General features: G+C 36.1%; 1 protein-coding gene across 3 annotated transcripts in view; it reads left to right on the top strand.

Moving 5' to 3' along the window:
* GALNT13 (polypeptide N-acetylgalactosaminyltransferase 13) overlaps positions 1-19,983 on the top strand; it is a gene marked incomplete at both ends in the record, with an annotated part of 450,620 nt that extends 430,637 nt beyond the window's left edge. The window contains 2 exons of one of the 3 annotated variants that reach the window (XM_080799582.1): positions 7,665-7,799; positions 19,843-19,983. In XM_080799582.1, coding sequence (XP_080655708.1) covers positions 7,665-7,799; positions 19,843-19,983 — 276 coding nt within the window. Of the gene's footprint in view, positions 1-7,664; positions 7,800-15,885; positions 16,072-19,842 lie in introns of those variants that run through there. The other 2 variants (XM_080799581.1, XM_080799580.1) reach the window with 2 other exon arrangements.
* Positions 19,984-21,590: the final 1,607 nt, after the last annotated feature.

Here is a 21,590-nt window from a genome sequence, read left to right as displayed (position 1 = left end):
AGGCGAGGCTTTAACTCACTGAGCCACCCAGGCGCCCCCCATTTTTTTTTTTATTAAAGATTTTGTTTATTTATTTGAAAGAGAGAAAGAGAGCACAAGCAGGAAGGAGGCGCAGAAAGAGAGGGAGGAGCAGGCAGGGCTCCATCCCAGGACCCTGAGATTATGACCTGAGCCGAGGCAAATGCCAACTGACTAGGCCACCCAGGCACCCCCCACATCCTACTTTTAGCAATAGAGTTTGAAAGCATTAAATCTGTAAAAGACCATAGATATCATCTAGGCACGTAAGTCAAGATCACACAGAAGCTACCTAGTCTTCTTACCTGCTTCTACCCAGACCACTGATCTGACAGGCCAGAGGTGAAGCCTGAAATCAGTTAAGGCAGAAAAACATCCTATTTGGGAGCCGAAGTGTCTTTCCTTGGCATCTCCATTGATGAACTCAATTCCATCTACGCATTCCTCATGCTAATTTCACGATGGGATGACATACAGTCAGAACATTCTGAAATAAAAATCACATTGCTGAAGGTCTAATTTTTGTTGTTAAACAATTTTTCTTATTATTTCAATACAAATTTACCTGGACCATTTTTACAGAATGAGGGGGGAAGAAAACTGTTAGAATGTATGTGAGAGCTTTTTAAAATAATTTACCCTTCTGGATTCTTGTTAACAGACTTCCCAAATTGACTGCACTTCAGTTACCTAAAGCCATCTGCTAGAGGGCCGAAAGTTCCAAAGTAACAAAGTGATGGGTTGTAAGAGGCAGTGTAGTCAAGTGAAAGAAAAATAACCAGTGAGCTTGGGGTCCGGAGAAACTTCTGTCACTAAGTGGCTCTGGCCAAGCATGTGAATCCTGTAACTCCATTGGCTTAAAGTTCTTCAAAGAGAAAGCAAAGCAGTTGACATATAGTGACAGAGCCCCTTCAAACTGTGAACTTTTATAGTGAATTGGAAGAACTCAACAGAAGTGCTTGATAAATTCACAACTAAATCTAGATAAATCACTACCTCTATAATAAAGCTGAATCAAACGTACTTACGAGCCTTTTAAACACATCCAGAATATATATGAGCATAAGTAAATATATGAAAATTAGTGTGTGTATTGCAAAGTATTTCTTCCTGTTAAGATGGAAGAACTCCTATAGCAATGCAGAGCCAGCAGAGGGCGTTTGGTTCCTGAGCCTCTCGCACAGAACAAGTGAACCAGCTCTGCGTCTTGCTTTGCTCCGACAGTTTTGCCAGCAGCTGCTTATGCTACAAATCTGAGCAAAATTTGCTTGCAGTTTTTCAAATTTCAGATTTTTCAAAGGGGTGAACATAAATGCCTTTGAACATACTCCCCAAAGTGAAAAATCCAGAACAAACCATATGCATATGTGAAGTAATGAAAATGCTTACCTTCTCTGAAAAAAATGTTAAGATTGTAAAGAACTGAGACTGAAATTGGCTGTCACCGTTTATATGTTAGGAGTTGTTCCTAAATTCATTTGAGTACATCAGTTAAGAGACAGAAATTAATCTGGTCCCTATAAAGTCTACAATAAAAGCAGGTAATTCGGGGTGCCTGGGTGGCTCAGTGGGTTAAAGCCTCTGCCTTTGGCTCAGGTCATGATCTCAGGGTCCTGGAATCGAGCCCCGCATTGGGCTCTCTGCTCAGCAGGGAGCCTGCTTCCCCCTCTCTCTTTCTCTTCCAGCCTCTCTGCCTACTTGTGATCTCTGTCAAATAAATAAAATCTTAAAAAAAAAAAAAAAGCAGGTAACTCACCTCATCAAAGTCAAGAACCACTTTATGAAGATACATTTCAATAGAAAAATGATTGTGAAAATGACTGATGCTTTCAGAAATCATAACTGGATGTTAAAATTTCAGCCCAGACAGCAAGATAAAATAGATGTGAAATCTAAAATCAGATTTCCCTGTGCAGAATTTGCAGACACTTTGGAAACTGCTTCCATGACTTTTAGACCCTTCAACCATCATATGGAATCAAAGGAGGCATGTAAGTTCCTTAGGGCGCCATAACAAACTCACACAAACCGTGTGGCGTGAGCAATAGAAGTTCATTGTGTCTCAGTACTTGAGGCTACAGTCAGAAATCACAGTGTCAGGAGGGGCATATTTCTTCCAAAACCTGTAAGGGAGAAGCATTTGTTGCTGCTTTTAACTTGTGGTGTTCGCCTGCAATCCCCATGGCCTGTGATGATGCATTGCTCGGACGGAGGCATTTTTTTCTGTGTATGTCTCTATCTCTGTCTTCTCCTAAGGACACCAGCCATTTCGGGTTAAGCCTCCACCCTCTCCCGTATGATCTCCTCATCACTTACCTAATCCCATCTGCAATGACCTTACTTCCAAATGCATTCACATTCTGAGGTGCTTAGAGGTTAAGGACTTCAGCATTTCTTTTGGGGGACACAATTCAAACCGTAACAGGAGGTATCACAAGATGGAGAGGATTCAGGTTTTCTGTGAAAAGAGCAGTTGCCCTCCCTCTAGAGAGGAGAGGGTGGGATTCTAGTTTCCAGGGACAAACCTTACTAAGGAGGACTCAAGGAAGGGACCCCTTCCTGGGTGTGCAACCCATGCCATCAAACAGAGTCCTACAATTGGAAAGCCTTAATAATTTTTTAACAGTAAATCCTGCATTTGCATTTGGCACGAGGCCCTGCAGATTACGTAGAACACCATTTTAAGCGCTTGTTTGCTGTGTGCTTGGTGCTCTTGGGGAATGTGGCAGGCTGTGACTTGACTCACACATCATAAAACTGGCCTGTGACAACTGAAGTGACTCCACCGCCTGAGTCAGCTCACCTCCCCAGGTTGCTCAAGTCGTAAGAAGTGGCCCACTTAGAAAACACACATTGTCCTCTTAGCACGCAGCGAGAGGTGCTTAGCAATGGGAATCTCGGAAGAGAAGGAGCTTGAAATCTCTGCCATGCCAGAGATTAGGAAGGCGTTATCAAGAGACAGTTTAGGTAAGACCTCTTACAGAGGCTTTTATGACCCTGGTGGAATCAAAATCCAGTTAGCAGCCTGGGGGGATATGGGAGTGGGCAAGACAGATAAGAAAGAAAAGAAGTGGGGCACCTGGGTGGCTCAGTGGGTTAAGCCTCTGCCTTCGGCTCAGGTTATGATCTCAGGTACTGGAATGGAGCCCCACTTCGGGCTCTCTGCTCAGCAGGGGGCCTGCTTCCCCACCCCCCCGCACCCCTGCCTGCCTCTCTGCCTACTTGTGATCTCTCTCTGTGTCTAATAAGTAAATAAAATCTTAAAAAAAAAAAAAAAGAAAGATAGAAAGAAAGAAAGAAAAGCTCTCAAGATGGTAAAATACAGAAGTTGACCAAGCCCTATCCCACTGCAGGCTTCTAGCCTAAAGCACATCCAATTTCAAGAAAGGGAGAAGATTTGGGATTACATTCCATTCAGAATTTCAATTAATAATGTTAAACAGACCATTCTAATTTCTGAACTGATTTCCCAGGGGTCCTGGACAAGTAAGCAAAAACTACAGTTTCTATCTAGGAGTAGGGAAAGATGCATTATTTCTTTCAATGTAAGGGGTTAATAGGTGTTAGGGGCTGAGTTGTGTCCCCCTCCCCATTTGTATGTTGAAGTTCTAATCCCAGTATCTGAGAATGTGACATTTGGAGATACCGGGGCTTTAAAGATGTGATTGAGATAAAATGAGATCATTAGAGTGGTCCCTAACCTAATAGGGATGTTGTTTTTATAAGAAGTGATCAGGACACAGGCATTGAAGTAAGACCATGGAAGACATGGAAAAAATGGTCATCCACAAGCAAAAGAGAGAGGTCCACAGAAGGAACCAATTGCAATGATTACCTGATCTAGAACCTGTGGCCTCAGTACTCTGAGGAGATTAAAATAGTCCATGGTACTTTGTTATGGCAGCTGTAGCAAACTAATGTAATAGGAGACGATAAAAACTGCATTGTTACAGTCATCAGAGTAGTTTTGGAAGGGCCCACAAAAATGGAACAAAGGATCTATCACTTCTTATAAGATAGCTGAACTTAGAACAATTGAGTAAAACTGGCCTCTGTAGTGGTTGTTTCTAGAGCAAGCGTGACCAGCAGACTACAGAAGAAGATGTGTAGTGCTAGATGGCTCATAATTTTATGTGTTAGAACAAATGCGAAGATTAGTGCAAAACGGAATATTCAAAGCACCATAAATTATTGCATCTATACAGTTCATGTAAAAAGCTCTGCTTACTATGCTTTGCAATAATGTTAACTTGATACATAGGAATATGAATGTAATTGTACAATGTAACAACAGGGCAAACTTATTTAATATAATATGTATGACTGTGTCACACGCGGTTTCTAACACAAATAGGTGCTCAGTTAATGTTAACTTTCTGCATATTCCTCTTTTATAGTGGATGGAAGGACATCGAGATTGATTATTTTACTCTGCTTCTAGTCACCTTCGTTTAAAGTGATGAGACTTTAACGCATTGTTAATAGAACCGACCTGGCATTGCAGCAACTGAAATACGTGCTAAATCTAGTATTTGTGTAACTCACTTCTGGTTTTCGTGAGAATCAGTATTGATAACCAGTGATAAAGCAATTTGAGTGGTAACTAGAAAGGGAGGAATAGTGTCCAATTTTTGTAAAAACAAACAAGTAGACTTCACTAATGAGGGACTTGATCTTGTAAAGCCATCACCATATGTGATTGCTTAAGTTAATGTGCTTCATATGTGTTCAGGATTGAAAATCTTACCTTATAATCAGGCATAAGTATTTTAACTGCAACTGGAGAACAGGGCAGGCAGATACTCTGCCAGGAATTACACATACCAACTGAGATGTGGGTACTGACAAAGGCAACAGCCGTAGGGAGTCTTGGCTTCCCAGAGAATCTAAAATGAGATGTGAGGTTGTCCCTAAAGTCATAAGAAACTCAGTAGAGGGTGACTATATATTCTGCAAGGGTCAGGACAGTCTGTCATTGGTATGAGAGCCCCTCCTCAAGACTGTGCGCCTAGGGGTCGGCACACAGAGGCAAGAGCCAAGCCTGGTGGACTCCTGTTCTAAAATTCTTTGGGAACTGGACATACTATCAAGGCAGGAATCCATATACAAGGCCACATCCTGGGAACACCTCTAGGCCTGGGGTAATAACACTAGCTGTCAGCCACTGCTATCTGTGTACCTGGATCTCTACAAAGTACTTTGCATGTAAAATTTTCATCTGTCCAAAATGAGTTCCATGAACCTCCTATGGTAGGAGATATAAAAAGCATGAAGATGACAATTATGGGTAAAAAGATGATAGATACAAAGGGTAAATAATTGAGATCAAGCCTAATAACTTCTAGGTAAAATCAAGAAAGACATATGTATACTGATGCACTGACTTTTTATTATTATACAGAATAAAAACAATCTTAGGAACACCTCCACATAAAAATGAGATTCTCAGGTATGAAAAATAAATTAATCCTGTTAATTATTCATTAGGATTTGTTAACCAATTAATGCCAGAAAATAATGAAAGCATTATATACAGATTTTTTTTTTTAAGATTTTATTTATTTATTTGAAGAGAGAGAGTAAGAGCACAAGCTGGGAGACGAAGACGGAGAGGGAGAAGCAGGCTCCCTGCTGAGCAGGGAGGCCAATGCAGGGCTCAATCCCAGGACCCCGGGATCATGACCTGAGCCAAAGACAGCCGCTTAACCAACTGAGCCACTCAGGCATCCCTATACAGATTTTTTTAAAGAAAAATTATTTGTGAGCCAAGTATTTTTTTTTTCAAGTACAAAGACCAAAGAAAGATAACTTCAGATAATATAGGCTCAGAAAATATTTTACAAATACATCTTTCTTGAATATAAATCACTTAAAATAGCTACTGATTGACCATAAATGAATTACAGTTAGGAATTAAGGAGCAAAGAATGTGGTTAACTTCTCCCAACAGGTAAAGTCTCCAAACTATTGTAAGAGATCTGAGGAGAAATCATTGTTCAGGCCATAATTATACAAAATTAGTGGCAAATGTGGATACTTTGGTGTTTCCATTTACATTGGCATCTGTATATAACTAAAAGTATAATTTCTATGTGGAAAATTACACTTCACATTAAAATAAAAGATAAAAGAAATTCCTCTAGAAATTTCCCTTCAAATTAAGGTTTATTACTAGATTCATTTACTTAAATATGTTTATATGAAATTCAATATTGTATTAATGAAGACCATGTTTGGAAAGGATATAGTACTAATTATCTGATGGGTGTTTCTTTTATTTTCTTAATTTAATCATAATTTCCATTAAAAGTGTGAATATTAAGGGCACCTGGGTGGCTCAGTGGGTTAAGCCTCTGCCTTCAGCTCAGGTCATGATCTCAGGGTCCTGGGATCAAGCCCCACATAGGACTGTCTGCTCAGCAGGGAGCCTGCTTCCCCCCCCCCACCCCGCCCCTGCCTGCCTCTCTGCCTACTAGTGATCTCTGTCTGTCAAATAAATAAATAAAATCTTTATTAAAAAGTACTAAAGATAGGAATTTTTTTTCTGAATGCCATACATGAAATCTATATTTTATATAGTTTAATTAAATGAACTTCATGTATTTCTCAAGTTTTTACATCTTTGTGAAGAATTTCTTTTGCCTTTTTCTCCTACCACCTATGATTTTCAGGGAAGCCCTTAGTCAGTTCTGGAGAGGCAACCCTCTCAAGACTGACTCGTTCAGCTTACACACTAGGGCTCCAGAGTTTATAGAGGAATATTGAGCTGACTTCCTCTAATTTTACCAGTCTGTTTGGGAAACTAAAAGATCCTCAAGTAACCTTCCTCATTACACTACCTCTTGACATTGTAAGGAAAAAAATACCCACAGAATACTGAAGCATGCTTATCAGAGCAAACAGAAGAAAATAACTTCCATAATTATTAACTTAATAGCTCTTGTGACCCTTTAATAGTCAATGTTATAAATAAAATATTCATACCAGGAGTTTAAAAAATAGAGATTATTATATAGTATCAGTTCAAGTTAGCTAACAATGAATCTACAATCCACCGTAACAGTTCTTGGCTATTTTGAGAAGTACTGTAGCCCAAACCAGCTATAATCATATGAGAAAGATAAGTATAGAGCCACTTTTTTTTAATGAGGTCTCTAGAGAAGCTAATTCTACAACGTTTGGAAACACACTGACAGTATTTAATAAAATTTACATGATGTTCTCATGGAGAGAAAGATTTAAATGTCTTCATGAAAAACATCGTTCTCTCTATAGAATTAGGGAATTGGTCATGTGGTGAGAACAAGGGCTGCCCTCCTCTAGTCCCCTATAGTTAAGTTTATTTTACTGAATCTGTTGTGAGATATATAAGGCAAGTACAGGGCAGGAAATACGGTGCCGGCAAATAATGTGCTTAATAATTTGTTAAATTGAGGCTTCACAAAAACCTTTAACACAGATAACACTGTCCCTATTTTCCAGTTGAGGAAAGGGACTGAGAGATGCGAACTCACTTTCTCAAGATCACACAGCAGAGACCGTTTGAAAACACAAGTTGATATGAATGCTTCCACAGAGAACTCTGCTATACTGTGGCATTTTTGTTTTTAGGGGATTATTTCATCAGTTGAATTTTATATTTTCAGGTATTTTCTTATACTGCTGACAAAGAAATCCGAACCGATGACTTATGCTTGGATGTGTCTAGACTCAGTGGACCTGTAATCATGCTAAAATGCCACCACATGAGAGGAAATCAGTTATGGGAATATGATCCTGAGGTATAGTCTTTTCCTTAATTTACTTACTATTTAGTGCTTAAATCCAGTTATATATTTCAAATACACTTCAATTCTGAGCTCTTTTTTCTGCACTGGGAAAACTATTTTCAAGCATGCATGTCTCTAGCTGATAGCATTAGGATGGTATAGTATATAAATAGGGTTTTTTCAAATGCATTCATTAGTATAAAAAATGAATAAGGAAAATAGTCATTTTTATGTGTTTAAAATGTGTTCACACGCGTACGTGCTTAACATAAATTAGGCAAAGGGGCCAGCTATGGTTATCTGAGAGGTGTGTATGAAGATGCACGTTATAGAACAAATCAACAATATTTCCATTTTTCAAATTTTTTAAATTTTATACTGTTTTAATCAGTGAAATTTATCCTTCTCAATCTAAGGGGGGGAAAGGAGGGGGGAAGCATGAATGCTTTTTATAATAGTAAATACTTTGCAAAATTCAATAAAGTAATTAGGCCTATAATCAACTAAAAAACATTTTCTCAATATAGCACATCTTTCTGATAGAAGAGTGGGAGAGAAAACAATAAAATTACAGTTGGGAATTTATAGCCAGGCGGTGTGTAAAAACCAGATCAACCATCAGATGGAGCTAATAAAAAAGAAATATCTTCTTCTCCATAAAGAAGTTGCCTTGAAACAGCTTCATTTCTTTCAGTTCCCTTGGCTTAGCAAAATGAATTGGGTCATCTGTGTTATATTTTCCACATTATTAAATGGTTGGTGACTTATTTAAGATAAGAAATAAACTACTCTTGCAAGATAAATAATGCACTAGAGGCAAATGAATTTCACAAATGCAGTGTTCTACCTCAGCCCAAGATACTCAGCCAGTGTAACATTTTAAAAACCAATCTACAGAGTCCTTGGTATTATTGATGTTGCAATAAGGCCTTCTTATTTGAATGTCATTTCAAATTGCATGATGTTGTAGTTTCTTAATAGGAAAACTTACTGAAGTTTTATGTAATTTGAAACTGATTATGTAGGGTTAAAATTTGACCTTAAAATTTATATAATAGAACCGAGCTCTTTGGACATGCAATGCTCTTCTGGGACATAAGGAAGGGCGAACATCTCGAATCTTTCCTACAATAGACCAGTGTGTTCTGTTCAGACTCTTGTCTCCCCGGTACCTTGTTTACCTCAGTCTGACCCCCATATTTTTTCCTGTTGAGCTCTCATCATACCACCCTTAATATTAAGACTGCAGAAGATATTTCCTTCAATAATACACGGAAGTAAACCTGGAACTTTGGTTCCCTCCCTCTTCTATTAGGAAAAGTATGATAAATGTTCAGATAAAAGAGAAATCCTGAAAATAGTATTTTTTTAAATAAAATTTTTTGTTGTTGCTCTCGCCCTTTAGTTTTCACCAGGAGCTCAGGACTTTGTTGGGCTTGTATGAAAAATAAAGAAATCTAGCATATATTTCTAAGGGAAGGGGGACGAGTATATATACTTTTTATAAGATGAAGCAGTGTTGAATTTCAGGATACCACTTTAAATCTTCAAAATTTTCTTTAATCTTTGAGTAGATGATGGCTGCTATAGTCATAAGTCAGATTCTTTAATTTCTGAACTAACCATATTGTTAGTATATAGGTGTATATTTTATGTTTTTACCAGTCAGTAGAAAGATTTTTGAGTACTAAGGGATTTTGACAGTCTTAGAAGAGGAAAAAAAAAAAATAAAGTTGCTTCACGTAGGACAGAGAAATGGTTTTTGTAAATTTACTATTTTGGATAACTAGTAGTTATCTGTTGTAGAATTTTTCAAGCATTGCGATATTTTATATCATGTAAACTTTGTTTCTAGAACACACACAAAAAGCTTATAATATGCTATAAATATGGAGAAATGATTTTTAAGTAATCTGATCATTGTGATGATTATGTAACATAGCTTACTCTACTCTCCTATATGTTTATGTTTTCAAAATTAAATTGTGGGGATGCCTGGGTGGCTCAGTCAGTTAAGCATCTGCCTTCAGCTCAGGTCATGATCCCAGGGTCCTGGGATCGAGTCCTGTATCAGGCTCCTTGTTAAGTAGGTAGCCTGCTTCTCCATCTGCCTGCCACTCCCCCTGCTTGTGCTCTCTCTCTGACAAATAAAATCTTTAAAAAAGTTTAATTGTGTTCAGCCTGCCTAAATTTAATATTTTAAATCATAGTATAGATTTTTTTTGCCAATTTTATGAATGTATAAATCATGATGTAGAGAAGTCACAAAAGAATCGAATAACTATAGGAATAATGAGTTGCCTTTCTGGAAATTTCAGCTTTGACATAAGACTGATTTTATTTGTGGAAAATGTCAGAAAGAGACTTTTTTTTTAAAGAAACGAAAACATAATACATGGGGTCATTTTATTCTATAGAATAGTCCCAACCCCCGCCACCCTAAGTGTGATTCTAGGACTAGTAACATCACCTGGGAACTTCTTAGAATTTAGGAACCCGAGAACCCTGTATCAGAGTCTGCCTTTTAACAAATCCCCAGGTCATTTACATACATATTAAAGTCTGAGAAGGGTAGGTCTAGACAGTGGCCAAACATCTACTTATTTTCCTTAGTCTTTTTATACACTGTTGGAATTATTGCAAAGTTAGGAAAAAGGCATAAATACGCTGTGGAAAACAACGGGCCTCCAGGAGCGATGGGGGAGACATAGGCGGCCCAAGGGTGAGAGATGCTGAGATGGGAAAGAAGAGTCATTGCCAAGTCGGGCTGGTCGTCTGGCGTCTACCCTGTGGGAAGTAGGAAGTGCTGCCTGCTACTTTTTAAATTCAGTTCTTTATCTGCTGCTGTCAAAGGCAAAATTATTTTTCTTTGAGAAACCTCTGAGGTGTTGTACTATCAAAGCAGAATAAAAATTGGTGGAGGTCACAGAATTACAAGAGCTGAAACTTTTCTTAAAGTTCTCTTCTTTCAGCCTTTATCAGGAGGAAAGTAAGCACTAAGATCATACAGCCAGCGGCAGGGACGGGAGTTCACTTCTACGAAAGTAATCAAAGAAAGCTAGTTAACCAGGACAGTGCGAATCTCGGTGTGAACAGCTCAAATATTCCAACACTCTGTCACCCATAGTACTTTCAGTTTTAGAAACGCAAGTCATAAATAGCAACAGAATTATTGGAATATGCAGAGAAAAACTGAAACCGATGCATAAAGCCTCTTCTTAGGTAAGGGGTGGAGGCAAAGAAAGGGAATGAAATTTATAGTCTGTAATTTCATCTGTTTTCTCAAGTAATTCTAACAATAGGCCTGTAAGATTATATTTTTATTTTTATTCTTTACATTATTAAATATAAGTGTGTTTAAATAGCTTCTCTAGGTTTTAGACCCCAGGTTTCTGGCACTGAATTGAGCTGTGTTTCTACTATGCTACCTTGCCTCTTGAGGTCATTGAGAAACTAGAAACAATTAGGCATTTTAAATGATGCTGACCTGATAAGCTACATGTATTACTATAATAAATGAAAGGAATGATTAAATATTATCAATTATTTGTGGTACCGAATTTTATTCACATAGAATTTCTCATTTCCCTAATAACTGGAAAGATGTTCTGCAATAAACATTGTCTACTTAGTTGAATAGTCATAAAACCACTTTGTCAGTATGGTCTAATTGCTAAACATTGTCTGTTTTGTTGAATAGTCATAAAACCACTTTGTCAGTATGGTCTAATTGCTTACAAACTTTACACATATTCATTATGATCTAATTGCTTCTCCTTCTATTTGAATGAAACTAAGCACATGTTGGTAATAAATACATGTCTTTGGCCAACTTTGATTTGAAATATAGAGGTTCCTACTTTCTTAGTTAAGTAATTTTTTTAGCACAGCCATGAACTTAATTCAGTTACCACTTTATAGCTGGCCAAACATGTTCACTTTGGGGGCAACTGAGCATCATTAGCAAAACTACAAGACCCTCACCTGGTCTAGAGTCTCTTAAATAAATAACCTGAACATTTTGTTGCCATGAAAGCCATTGCCACGGAACTAACACAGAAAAGGAACCCTAAATTGTGTCTCACTGAAACATTTTTAAGGATATTTTTAGGGGCACCTGGGTGGCTCAGTCAGTTAAGCATCTGCCTTCAATTCAGGTCATAATCATGGACTCTTGGGATCAAGTCCCGTGTCTGGCTCCCTGCTCATCAGGGGAGTCTGCTCCTCCCTTTCCCTCTTCTCCTCCTTTCTCTCAAATAAGTAAATAAATAAATAAAATCTTTTTAAAAAGATTATTTTTATAATGTTCTGTCATCCATCCATTCTGTTTTATTCAGATTTTCTCATATTCTGTTTGAACATTGCAGTTGTGTTCCAATCCATCTGAAATTTACATTTTCTGACAATAAGTGCACATAATCACATTTCTTTTAGAACATCCAAGCAGCTATATACAGTGTAAGAATCTAATTTTAGAACAGAACACTTATGCTCAACAAACACTATGCAACAAAGAAAAAATAAGGGAGCAAAATATGCTAAAAATAAGTCTTGTTTTTCATGTGACTGAGCAAGTTGACTGAGAAGATGAATTCAATATCCATCTGTATCCAATGTTTCCTAGAGTCACGAGATAAGGGATTTTTTTTCAGTACGGAAAATACATCGGATTGATATTTACTGAAATCACACAAGCTTATATTTAGACTTTACTTAATACCTCCTCTTTTATTTACCTTTATCAGAAAGCAGGTAAATGGCAGTATAATTTCAAGGTAAGTAATCTATAATGGCAACACGGCTATTTCCCTGTGTAGCACTCCTAATAAAAACAGTGGCTCAGTTTACCTTTAGAAGGCTGTGTATATCTGACTAGTACTACCTTTCCACCTTCCCACTGACCCATAGCTGTGGTTTCTTACGTAGACTCAATTAGTGAATAGGAACTGTAGTAGTATAGTATTGCAATTTTAGTTCTTGTTTCTTAAACATTTACACTTGGTCTTTAGAATACTCATATTCTGTTCTACTAAAATATGGTTCACCTTGTCAGGAGATCATACTTAATATTTTGAATAACAACTTTATTATATTTTTTTTAAATTATGATTTTGCACTTAACCAATAGGGAAATTTTACTGCCTTGGCTATTAAATACCTCTAACAGTCTGTTTTTTCTTTCTTTGTTCATTATCATATATGACAGTCAATTGAGTTTCATTTTAAACTTTTTAACTCTTTAAACTTCATTTTAGTATGACATCTTTTACACAGAGGCCAATATGATTAACTCTTTAGTCAACCATGCAGTCATTTCTGTTCCTTAAATTATCAGGTTTTTCACTTAGGGATTTTTAATAGAGAAGGTACAAAAGTATGACTTGATTTTATAATTTTGTATGTCTTACTTTGTCATTAACCTTGTTTTCCTAGCCTGATTTCCATAGTCATTGCCTCTTCAAAAGGGTAGATTGAGGGATCCTCCATGACACATCTTGTCTTAGATAGCAAAACATACAGGTATGTTTAAAGGCAGGAGTTATGAATCATTTTCTTGTATATCTTAAAGCAGTATGTTTAAAATTCTGTCAGAAATACTAGTGCTTTATACCTCAGAGGAGAATAATTAAGTAATATTATAAACAAAAACCAATCTAGCTTAGGGTTCATATTACCCTGTTTTCTAGTGAATATTTTAAATGTAACAATAGGAAGAGAAATGTGGCAGTATGCTTCCTGTCAGCTGGAATGTCACATTACCTTCAAAACTGAGTGAATGTGACAGTCTTCCAAAGTTGTGAGAGGCCTTAGCAACAAGTATGGTAAGGACTGATATGCTGCATAAAAAGGAGTTAGAAGAAAAAAAAGTGTACACCCAATATAAAAATAAGCAGTCTTGAATAATCAGCACAGGAGAAATATTTAAATTAACCTTATTTTTCCATTTTCATGGGCTATTTGTAACTATTAAAAATACATAAAAAATCATTTCATCTGTGTTCTTTTCTCTATTATCCTGTCTATGTCAAGAAATGTTTTCAATGGGACACACAATACTGGTGTAGGTGTAGTAAAACCGACACACATACAGTACCCTGGCCTATAAGCACAAGAAATGTTAGCTGCTACTGCTATTAGTACCAAATAATTACTACAGATTTTTTAAAACTTTGCCATTATATATTACAAGGTTCATACCTTTTGACCTTGTGATTTCCCTTCTAAGAATCATTTCTGAATAAATGGGTGTAGATGTGGAGAGAGATGATCAGAGATGTTTGTTATAGCATTATTTACAATAGCTCCAGATTGGAAAAATACTCCCTCCAAATGGAAAAGTGAAATGACTTTTGGCAAATCTACTTTGTAAAAATTGTGTATTTCTTATGGTTTTAGATTACTTTAATGATAACAAAGATGATAAGAATTGGTAAGAAAACCCACAATAAAGTGGGAGTATATTTAATTGGACGACCACAGTTAATACATTTGCATAATATAAATGCTAGAAGTAACTAGAAAACACATAAAATATTAGTAATTGGTATCTCTTCTAGACAGAATATTCAGAAAAATAAGTAAACTACATTTCTTTTTCAAACAAAAATGCTAAATGTTTTTGTGGGTATTTTGTAAAATGAAAAATACCCTTTATCTCAATGAAATTATTTGAGATTTCTAATTTTTCTTCTGGTTTAATGGGTTTTCAGAAGCACCAGGAGTGAAAGTTCTTTGAATTTTTTTCATGGTAATTCACATGATAATATTTTGGGGGAAATATTACAAATGTATTTATGAAAAAAATTTTAGTGTGTTTATGTTCTGGAGTTCTATTTCCTGAGTATAAGTAAGACCAATTTTTGTTTCATTTTAAATGAAATTTGTTTTTGTTTTTAATAACAGATAAAATTCACAATCACTAACACTGGGGTCTCTGATGTTAACATGACATTTACCAAGAAAAATTTGGTTTAAAAAGAAATATCACTGAAGGTAGAGGATTAACAAGCTTAGGAATTTTAAACAGGATAGATAGGAAATTCAGGTATGGCTTAAAAAAAAAATGAAAACAAAACTAGCCTCCTTAACAAATCAGACTATGTACTGAACATTATCATTTTACAAATGAAATTATGTATGATCTTACCTTTCATATATTTATAAATCATTGTCTACTATTGTCCTTGAAATGGAAAATCTAATGATTTGTGTCCATTGAGCTGCCAACGGAATGTAGTCCAATTTTATCAGAATTTGTTTTCTTCATTGGCCTTTCACCATGTGTTTCAATCAAAACTTAACAAAGTGCCTCCCATGGGCAGGCACTGGGCTTGATGACATATGCAGTCATAGTTCCTGGCCTTCCTAGAGCTCAAGCTCCTGAAGAGGAAATATATGAAAAACAAGAAACTAATTAATTACAAATTGTGTTTAGGAGAATTGGGCCAAATTAAGAGCCCAAGTGGAGCTGACCTTTTTCTTTTTCCACTCTTCCTTAACTTTCTAATTGACATTTAGCTGAACGTGGCCATGCCGATGTGCAACCCTGGTTAGACCTATGAAACATAATGGAAACAGGTTAACACAGGTTAGCCCTGTGAAAACATTATGGAAATAATTCAAGTACCACACTGTACAAAGTGAAGCAAAGAGTTAAAGCTAAATCATCCCTTGGATTTTCCTCTGGGCCCACTCAAATTTAGGTCAAAGGAATGAAGCAGCCAAAAACCATAACTGAAAACTCTCTAGATAGCCAACAGTTTTGAATATCTCCTCACAAAATAACCCATTTAGCACTAAAAAAAAAAAAATAAATAAATAAATAAAAAATAAAAAATAACCTTTTGCTTAAAATGTTTCACCATTTGATCTCAGGCTCTTCTCCAGCTTCCCAGGCTTATCTTCATTTACCCCTACTTAATACAGTTAATACTAACGCCATCTAAAAGGAGGTGGCTTATACTTCCATGGGTGCAATTACTGTGATGTGTGCTTGCCATCCTTATCTAGTAGAAATTGTATGTTGCCAAGAATGATTGATTTATTACTGCCTTTGTACTTGATTTTGTCATTATTCATTATTTTCTTTGTCAAACAGACCCATACTCTTCTTCACATAATCACCCAGTCCTGTCTCTCAGTAAGCAGAGTAGCTGATGGCTCCCAGCAGCCCACTGTGGAAACATGTAATGATAACCCTTTGCAAAAATGGCTACTAAGAAACTATACAAGGATGGAAGTTTTTAGAAATATTTTTAAGAGTCCTACTGATTACATTCTCTAATAAGTTTTGGAAGTTTGTGTTGTAGACTATGCTAAAATTATTTTACTAATTTTGTCATGTTCTGTTACTGAAATCTAGAAACTTCTTTAAAATGTACTTAAGAAAAATCTTTATGTGCTATTTCTCCATGGAATTATTTTTCTGTCTTTTACTTCTTAGCTGTGTATTAATTTGGAGGCTGACTATATTAAGTAGTGTTTGCTCTATTATTAATTAAAAGTATTTTCCAGTTTTCACTTTATTTCAAATATTTATACATGCATAAATATAATTAACAGAATACATTACATTAGCTCCTTTTAAGGCTAACTATAGCCATGTTTATGTAACAGTAGATTTTGCATTAGAGCTGAGAAAAATCAGTTAAAAAAACTAACATAGTCAAAAAAAGGATTGTTTTTGGAACATTAAAATTAATTAATTTTGTTAATTTTTATTCCAATACTTCCACTGTGTGCACATTTAGGACAGCTTTTCTAGAATTTATTTTAACCTGAGACTTTAAGCAAATGCATTTTTGAAAACTAAGATGTACTTTTCAGTAACTTTATAAATTATATCTAAGTATTTCTTTGTGGTTGGCAAAGTGATATAATAATAAAAGCTTTTTAAAAATTTTACCTCTTATCACTTGTGTGATTTGTGAATATCTCCTCAGTAAGCGATAAAATGAATCATTATTCAGCTGAAGTAAAAAAACTGTTATGGAATTTTTATAAAGAGTGCAAATAAGAATATGTCCTAGTTCTTGATCTTAAGGGGATTATTGTCCTGTAAATAAAGGATATTACATTGTGCAGTACCTTCCTGTGACAACACATGGGAAGTTAGGGCATTGTTCTGGTTCCAGTGAACCAGGTGAAGGTAAAGGTTGTCAGTAGAAGGCACAGTTGAGCTTGGAATGCTCCTGACGAGGCTGAATGAGGTATAGAGAGGTGTGGAGAGAAGGGGCATTGTTTACATTAGAACTCCATTTGAGATGTGTTAGAAAGCTGGGCAAGTCTGGACTCCGTGCACAGAGAACTTGTGTACAAGGCAATTGACATACATTATGTTTGTTTCCAAAGCATACTTGGTAGTGTAATGCCTAACAAGGGGTCTTGTTAGGCTCACCTAGACATTTAGTCTCATGAGTTTACTTACAGAATTCTTGGACAGAAACCACAACTTGCTTCTCTCAGCAGATCTCATAGCAGTTCGTATTAGCCTAGGGGAGCCAGCTTTTCCACAGGTGACAGCCCACTGGGAGGGGATGAGAGCCATATTAGGCTGGTGTGGCTTTAAGACTCACAGGAGACATCTCTGTAACAACTCCATAGCCCAGCTCCTAGGACCCAGAACATAAGCAAAATTCAAGTCTTGACACTTTTGAGAAGTCCACAGTTGGGTTTCCTATCAGTTATTTATAATGTAGTTGATCAGATACAAATGCAGTTTATTCTTCAGAGGTTATTTTTACCATCTGCCATGTTGCCTAGAAACATGTTAACATTGTTACTCTTATCAGATTGCTAAGGGATCACAGTTACATAGTTGACTAAAGGTTAACTTTTTTAAGCAGAAGAGAAAGAGGCATTTTTAAATACTCCTAAGTATAATTAGGCATTTTCTGACAAAAAATCTGATTCCTCAGAATGATTTGGTAGCTTGCCCAAATTTTCATGGTTAGTAAATGGGGGAGCAGGAACTCTCCCCAAATTCTGTCTAATCTGACCCTATCTGACCCTAAACTGTCTAATCTTTCTACTGCACTCCATTAAAAAGGGGAGGTTTTTGGTGAGTTGCTTGTTATCTTTACAACGGTGGCTTTTGACTAATGAATTCCTTCAAAGAAAATACCTGTTACCAAAAAAAAAAGACTAATCTTTTTAAAACTATCATTATTTGTATACTTAACACATAATTCAATCTGATCCTTAAAGTCATATACATTTGAAAACAAAAAGATCTAATCAAAGCAAGCAAGGGCAAATGGCTTTTTTGAAAGAGGACATATATACACAAAGGACCTCAGGGAAAGAATATTTTGTTGATTTTAACTGAAATTTTCTAGAAAAAGTGTTTTGTTCTGTATCCTTTTTTTCATGTTGGTTGCTGGTTCATCAGCCAACAGCATCATCTCTGGCACCATAAGCGTAAATTAACCATCTTCTTGCCTATCTTTGGCCTTTGGCCATTTCATCCTCTCTTTCTCTCTCTCTTTCTCTCTCTCTCTCTGGTTTTTTATAAATAGCTTGATTTCATGTATTGAAAGAACAACAAAGGCCTCAATCTTGAAATCTCCTTCCTGTCTAATAGCCTTGTGCTTTTAATTTCCTGCTCATTGCCAATGAACCATCCCACCACAATCCTATTTTCCCTTCAGTCTTTCCTCAGGATAGTGCAGCCCAGGATATGCAGTCCTAATCCAAACAAATTAAAATTGTCCAGGCAGTGTTTCTCCACCATTTTTATTGCATCCACTGTGCATTTTTTTTTAAACCCAACTTTTAGTGTTATTTCCAGAGCTGCCCCCTGCAAAAATGTTTACCTTTTAGTATTGGCAACAGAAGTATAGGGCATGCTCTTTTTTGAGATATATCTGCAAATCACCCTCCATACATTCAAACGCTTTTCTTCTGGTTTAAGGTTTTTCGTATAAAATGGTTCGAAGCATTGCCCATGAAACTGAGCAGAAATGTATATAATACATATGCATAAAACACGTGGACTTAAAATGTGTATCTGGGGGTGCATGGGTAACTCAGATGGTTTAATGTCTGCCTTCAGCTCAGGTCATGATCTCCAGGTCCTGGGATCAAGCCCCAAGTCAGGCTCCTGGCTCAATGGGGAGTCTGCTTCTCCTTCTCCATCTCCATCTCTTTGCTGCTCATTCTCTTTCTCTCTCAAATGAATAAACAACAACAAAAAAATCTTTCAAATGTTCATTTGAGAAGTTCAAAAAACAGGATTTCAAAATATAAATGTAAACTCAAAAGACAAGACATGTGATGACTGGTTCACATGCTGAAATTACTGGAATTAAATTTCAGCATTCGGGTACTGAGAGGATGCTTATTAATGAATATCATTATTATACACAAAGTAAAATACACATATGATATTTCAAAGCATATGACCATAACATCTCTTTTTATATTTGGTTTGATATTTTTTAAGATTCTTAAAATGAAAACCAAAATATGGTGAGCATACTATCAAGTAACACAGGTCTTTGTTGCTATGATAATCATTCGTCTACACTGAATGTCTCATAGACACAGATACTATAGAGTGCTTTAGTATTTTGAAATGGGAACATCTCTACCGATTTTGTTCATTTGGGTCACAGCTGTGACATCTCTTTGCATGTTTACCAAATGGTTACTGAATTCACACATGCCTAAGAAAAGTAAGTTTTTGTGAAAGCATGTTAATATTTGCAGCCCTCAAGTGAACTCAGAGCTCACAAATGGCCTTTTTGCAAAGGAGACTGAATTCTTGGAAATGCATGATAAATGTCAGCCAATTTCTTTAACCATCTGCAGCAAAGGGTGCATTAGACAATGGATGAAACTGTAACAGTGAAATTTGTCTAATAATTCAGAGCCACGGGCACAGTTCATTTTACAAACCTATCACTGTGTGTCCTAAAAAAATTTTGAAAGATTTTTAAGATTCTCTTTTAAATCTCTTTAAAGTTCTCTTTAAATCTCTTTTAGGATTTAATGAGATGAACTAGTGACGTTAAAGATAAAATAGGTTGCACTGATTATTTGTTATCTTTTACAGAGACTCACCTTGAGACATGTTAACAGTAACCAATGCCTCGATGAACCTTCTGAAGATGACAAAATGGTGCCTACCATGCAGGACTGTAGTGGAAGCAGATCCCAACAATGGCTGCTAAGGAACATGACCTTGGGGGCATGAAGATTGTTTCCCCAAAGCCATGAAAGTATCTACACTTTTGTTTTTCCATTATTTCAATTAGGGAAAGATATTAACTTTGCTGAATTGAAAGTTTTAAAAATCCTTTTAGTATTCTAAAATACAGTTGTTTATAATTCATTTTTAGGAATGTTTGCTTATTTCCCTACTAAAATTTGTATCTGATCAAAAGAAGCACATACCGTATATAATTAACAGCAAACTGTTATTAAGCAAACATCAGAACAACTTGAAAAATAAATTGTGTTTGCTTTAAAAAAAGAATCTCTATTGCCCTCATCTCATAAGATCAGTCAGGGCTTTAATTTTCTTTTTGTCATAGTGATTAAAAAAGAGACAATGTAAATGCCTTATAAAGTATCTTCATTGTGATATATTGTCAATTGTTTTAAAAACTCACTGTTTCTAATGGACCTTCATGGCAACATGTTGAATTTCTATGTCAACAACAAGGCCACATATCGGATTATTTCTGAGCAGTGAATTCATTGTACAAGATAAGTTTCAATTTTGTAGGGAAAAAATTAAATTGGATATTGACTTCTCATAGAGTCCTTACAAAAGCATCACCATTAAACAAAATAGAGGAGAGTTTGAAAGTTCAATTTCAAGTACATGAAATCAGAGGAAACTAGCTAGGCATTGAGGAGAGCAAGATGAAGTGAAACTGAAAAAAATAAATCATTTTAAAAGACATTCTCTTCGGGTTCCAATCACTCCTAACACAGGTTGAGCATAAGAATCATCTTGGTCCCAGAGTTGATGGAAACTCAATTCTTAACCACTGCCTCTGTCTCACAGAAACTACACAGACCCTTTTCTCTTCATGCTAGAGAGTGAATTGTCTCTTCCGCTGTACAGAATTGTAGGTGAAGGGTATAGTATAGTGCTTTGCATAACTTTTAATTCTTTTGCATTTGAAGGTTCTAGTTAGGTCACTATTACCATTTTAATTGTATGTTTTAAAAAATAATGTGCTACCATCAGAATTTCACTGCCATCCAATAGTATCTAAAGTTTTCACCAGGGGCATGAACTCAATACACATCCATTAAACTTTTATTTTAATTAAACTGCTTGAAATCATTTGCCATAAACTATAGTTCAAGGAAGAATAATAATTAGATCTGCTTCACGTGTTCTTTTTCCATCTTAAAACCCTTTATGTTCAAAATACGTGAGCAAAAGATGTGAAAAGGAAAGAAAATTTATCTGAGATTTGTGCTAAACTTTTAGTTTTAGGATCTGACACCGTTTAAAATGCTCATATAGTTGTTCAGCATATGTATCTTATTCATTATACGTACACTCGGCTGCTAAAAGAAATGTAGGGGGAAAATGGAAGAAGCATCCTCTGGAGCAAAAGATGCTACATCTTTGGCCCCATCTTTTCTTAAAAATCCCTGAGAGAAACTTTTAATCAGTATGGCTACACAAAAATTCTCTCTTTGTCTCTATCTCTGTCACCCACACACATGCACATACACACACACACTGCTTTATAATGAAAAGGAGGACACTTTCTGAAGGTCAGTAAAATCCTGTATGATTTTCCCAGCTAGCATCACCTTTCTCTTTTGGCTGTACAC

The sequence above is a fragment of the Martes martes genome, assembly GCF_963455335.1.
Source record: "Martes martes genome assembly, chromosome: 3".
NCBI lineage: Eukaryota > Metazoa > Chordata > Mammalia > Carnivora > Mustelidae > Martes > Martes martes.
This window is presented reverse-complemented; position numbering and strand designations above follow the sequence as displayed.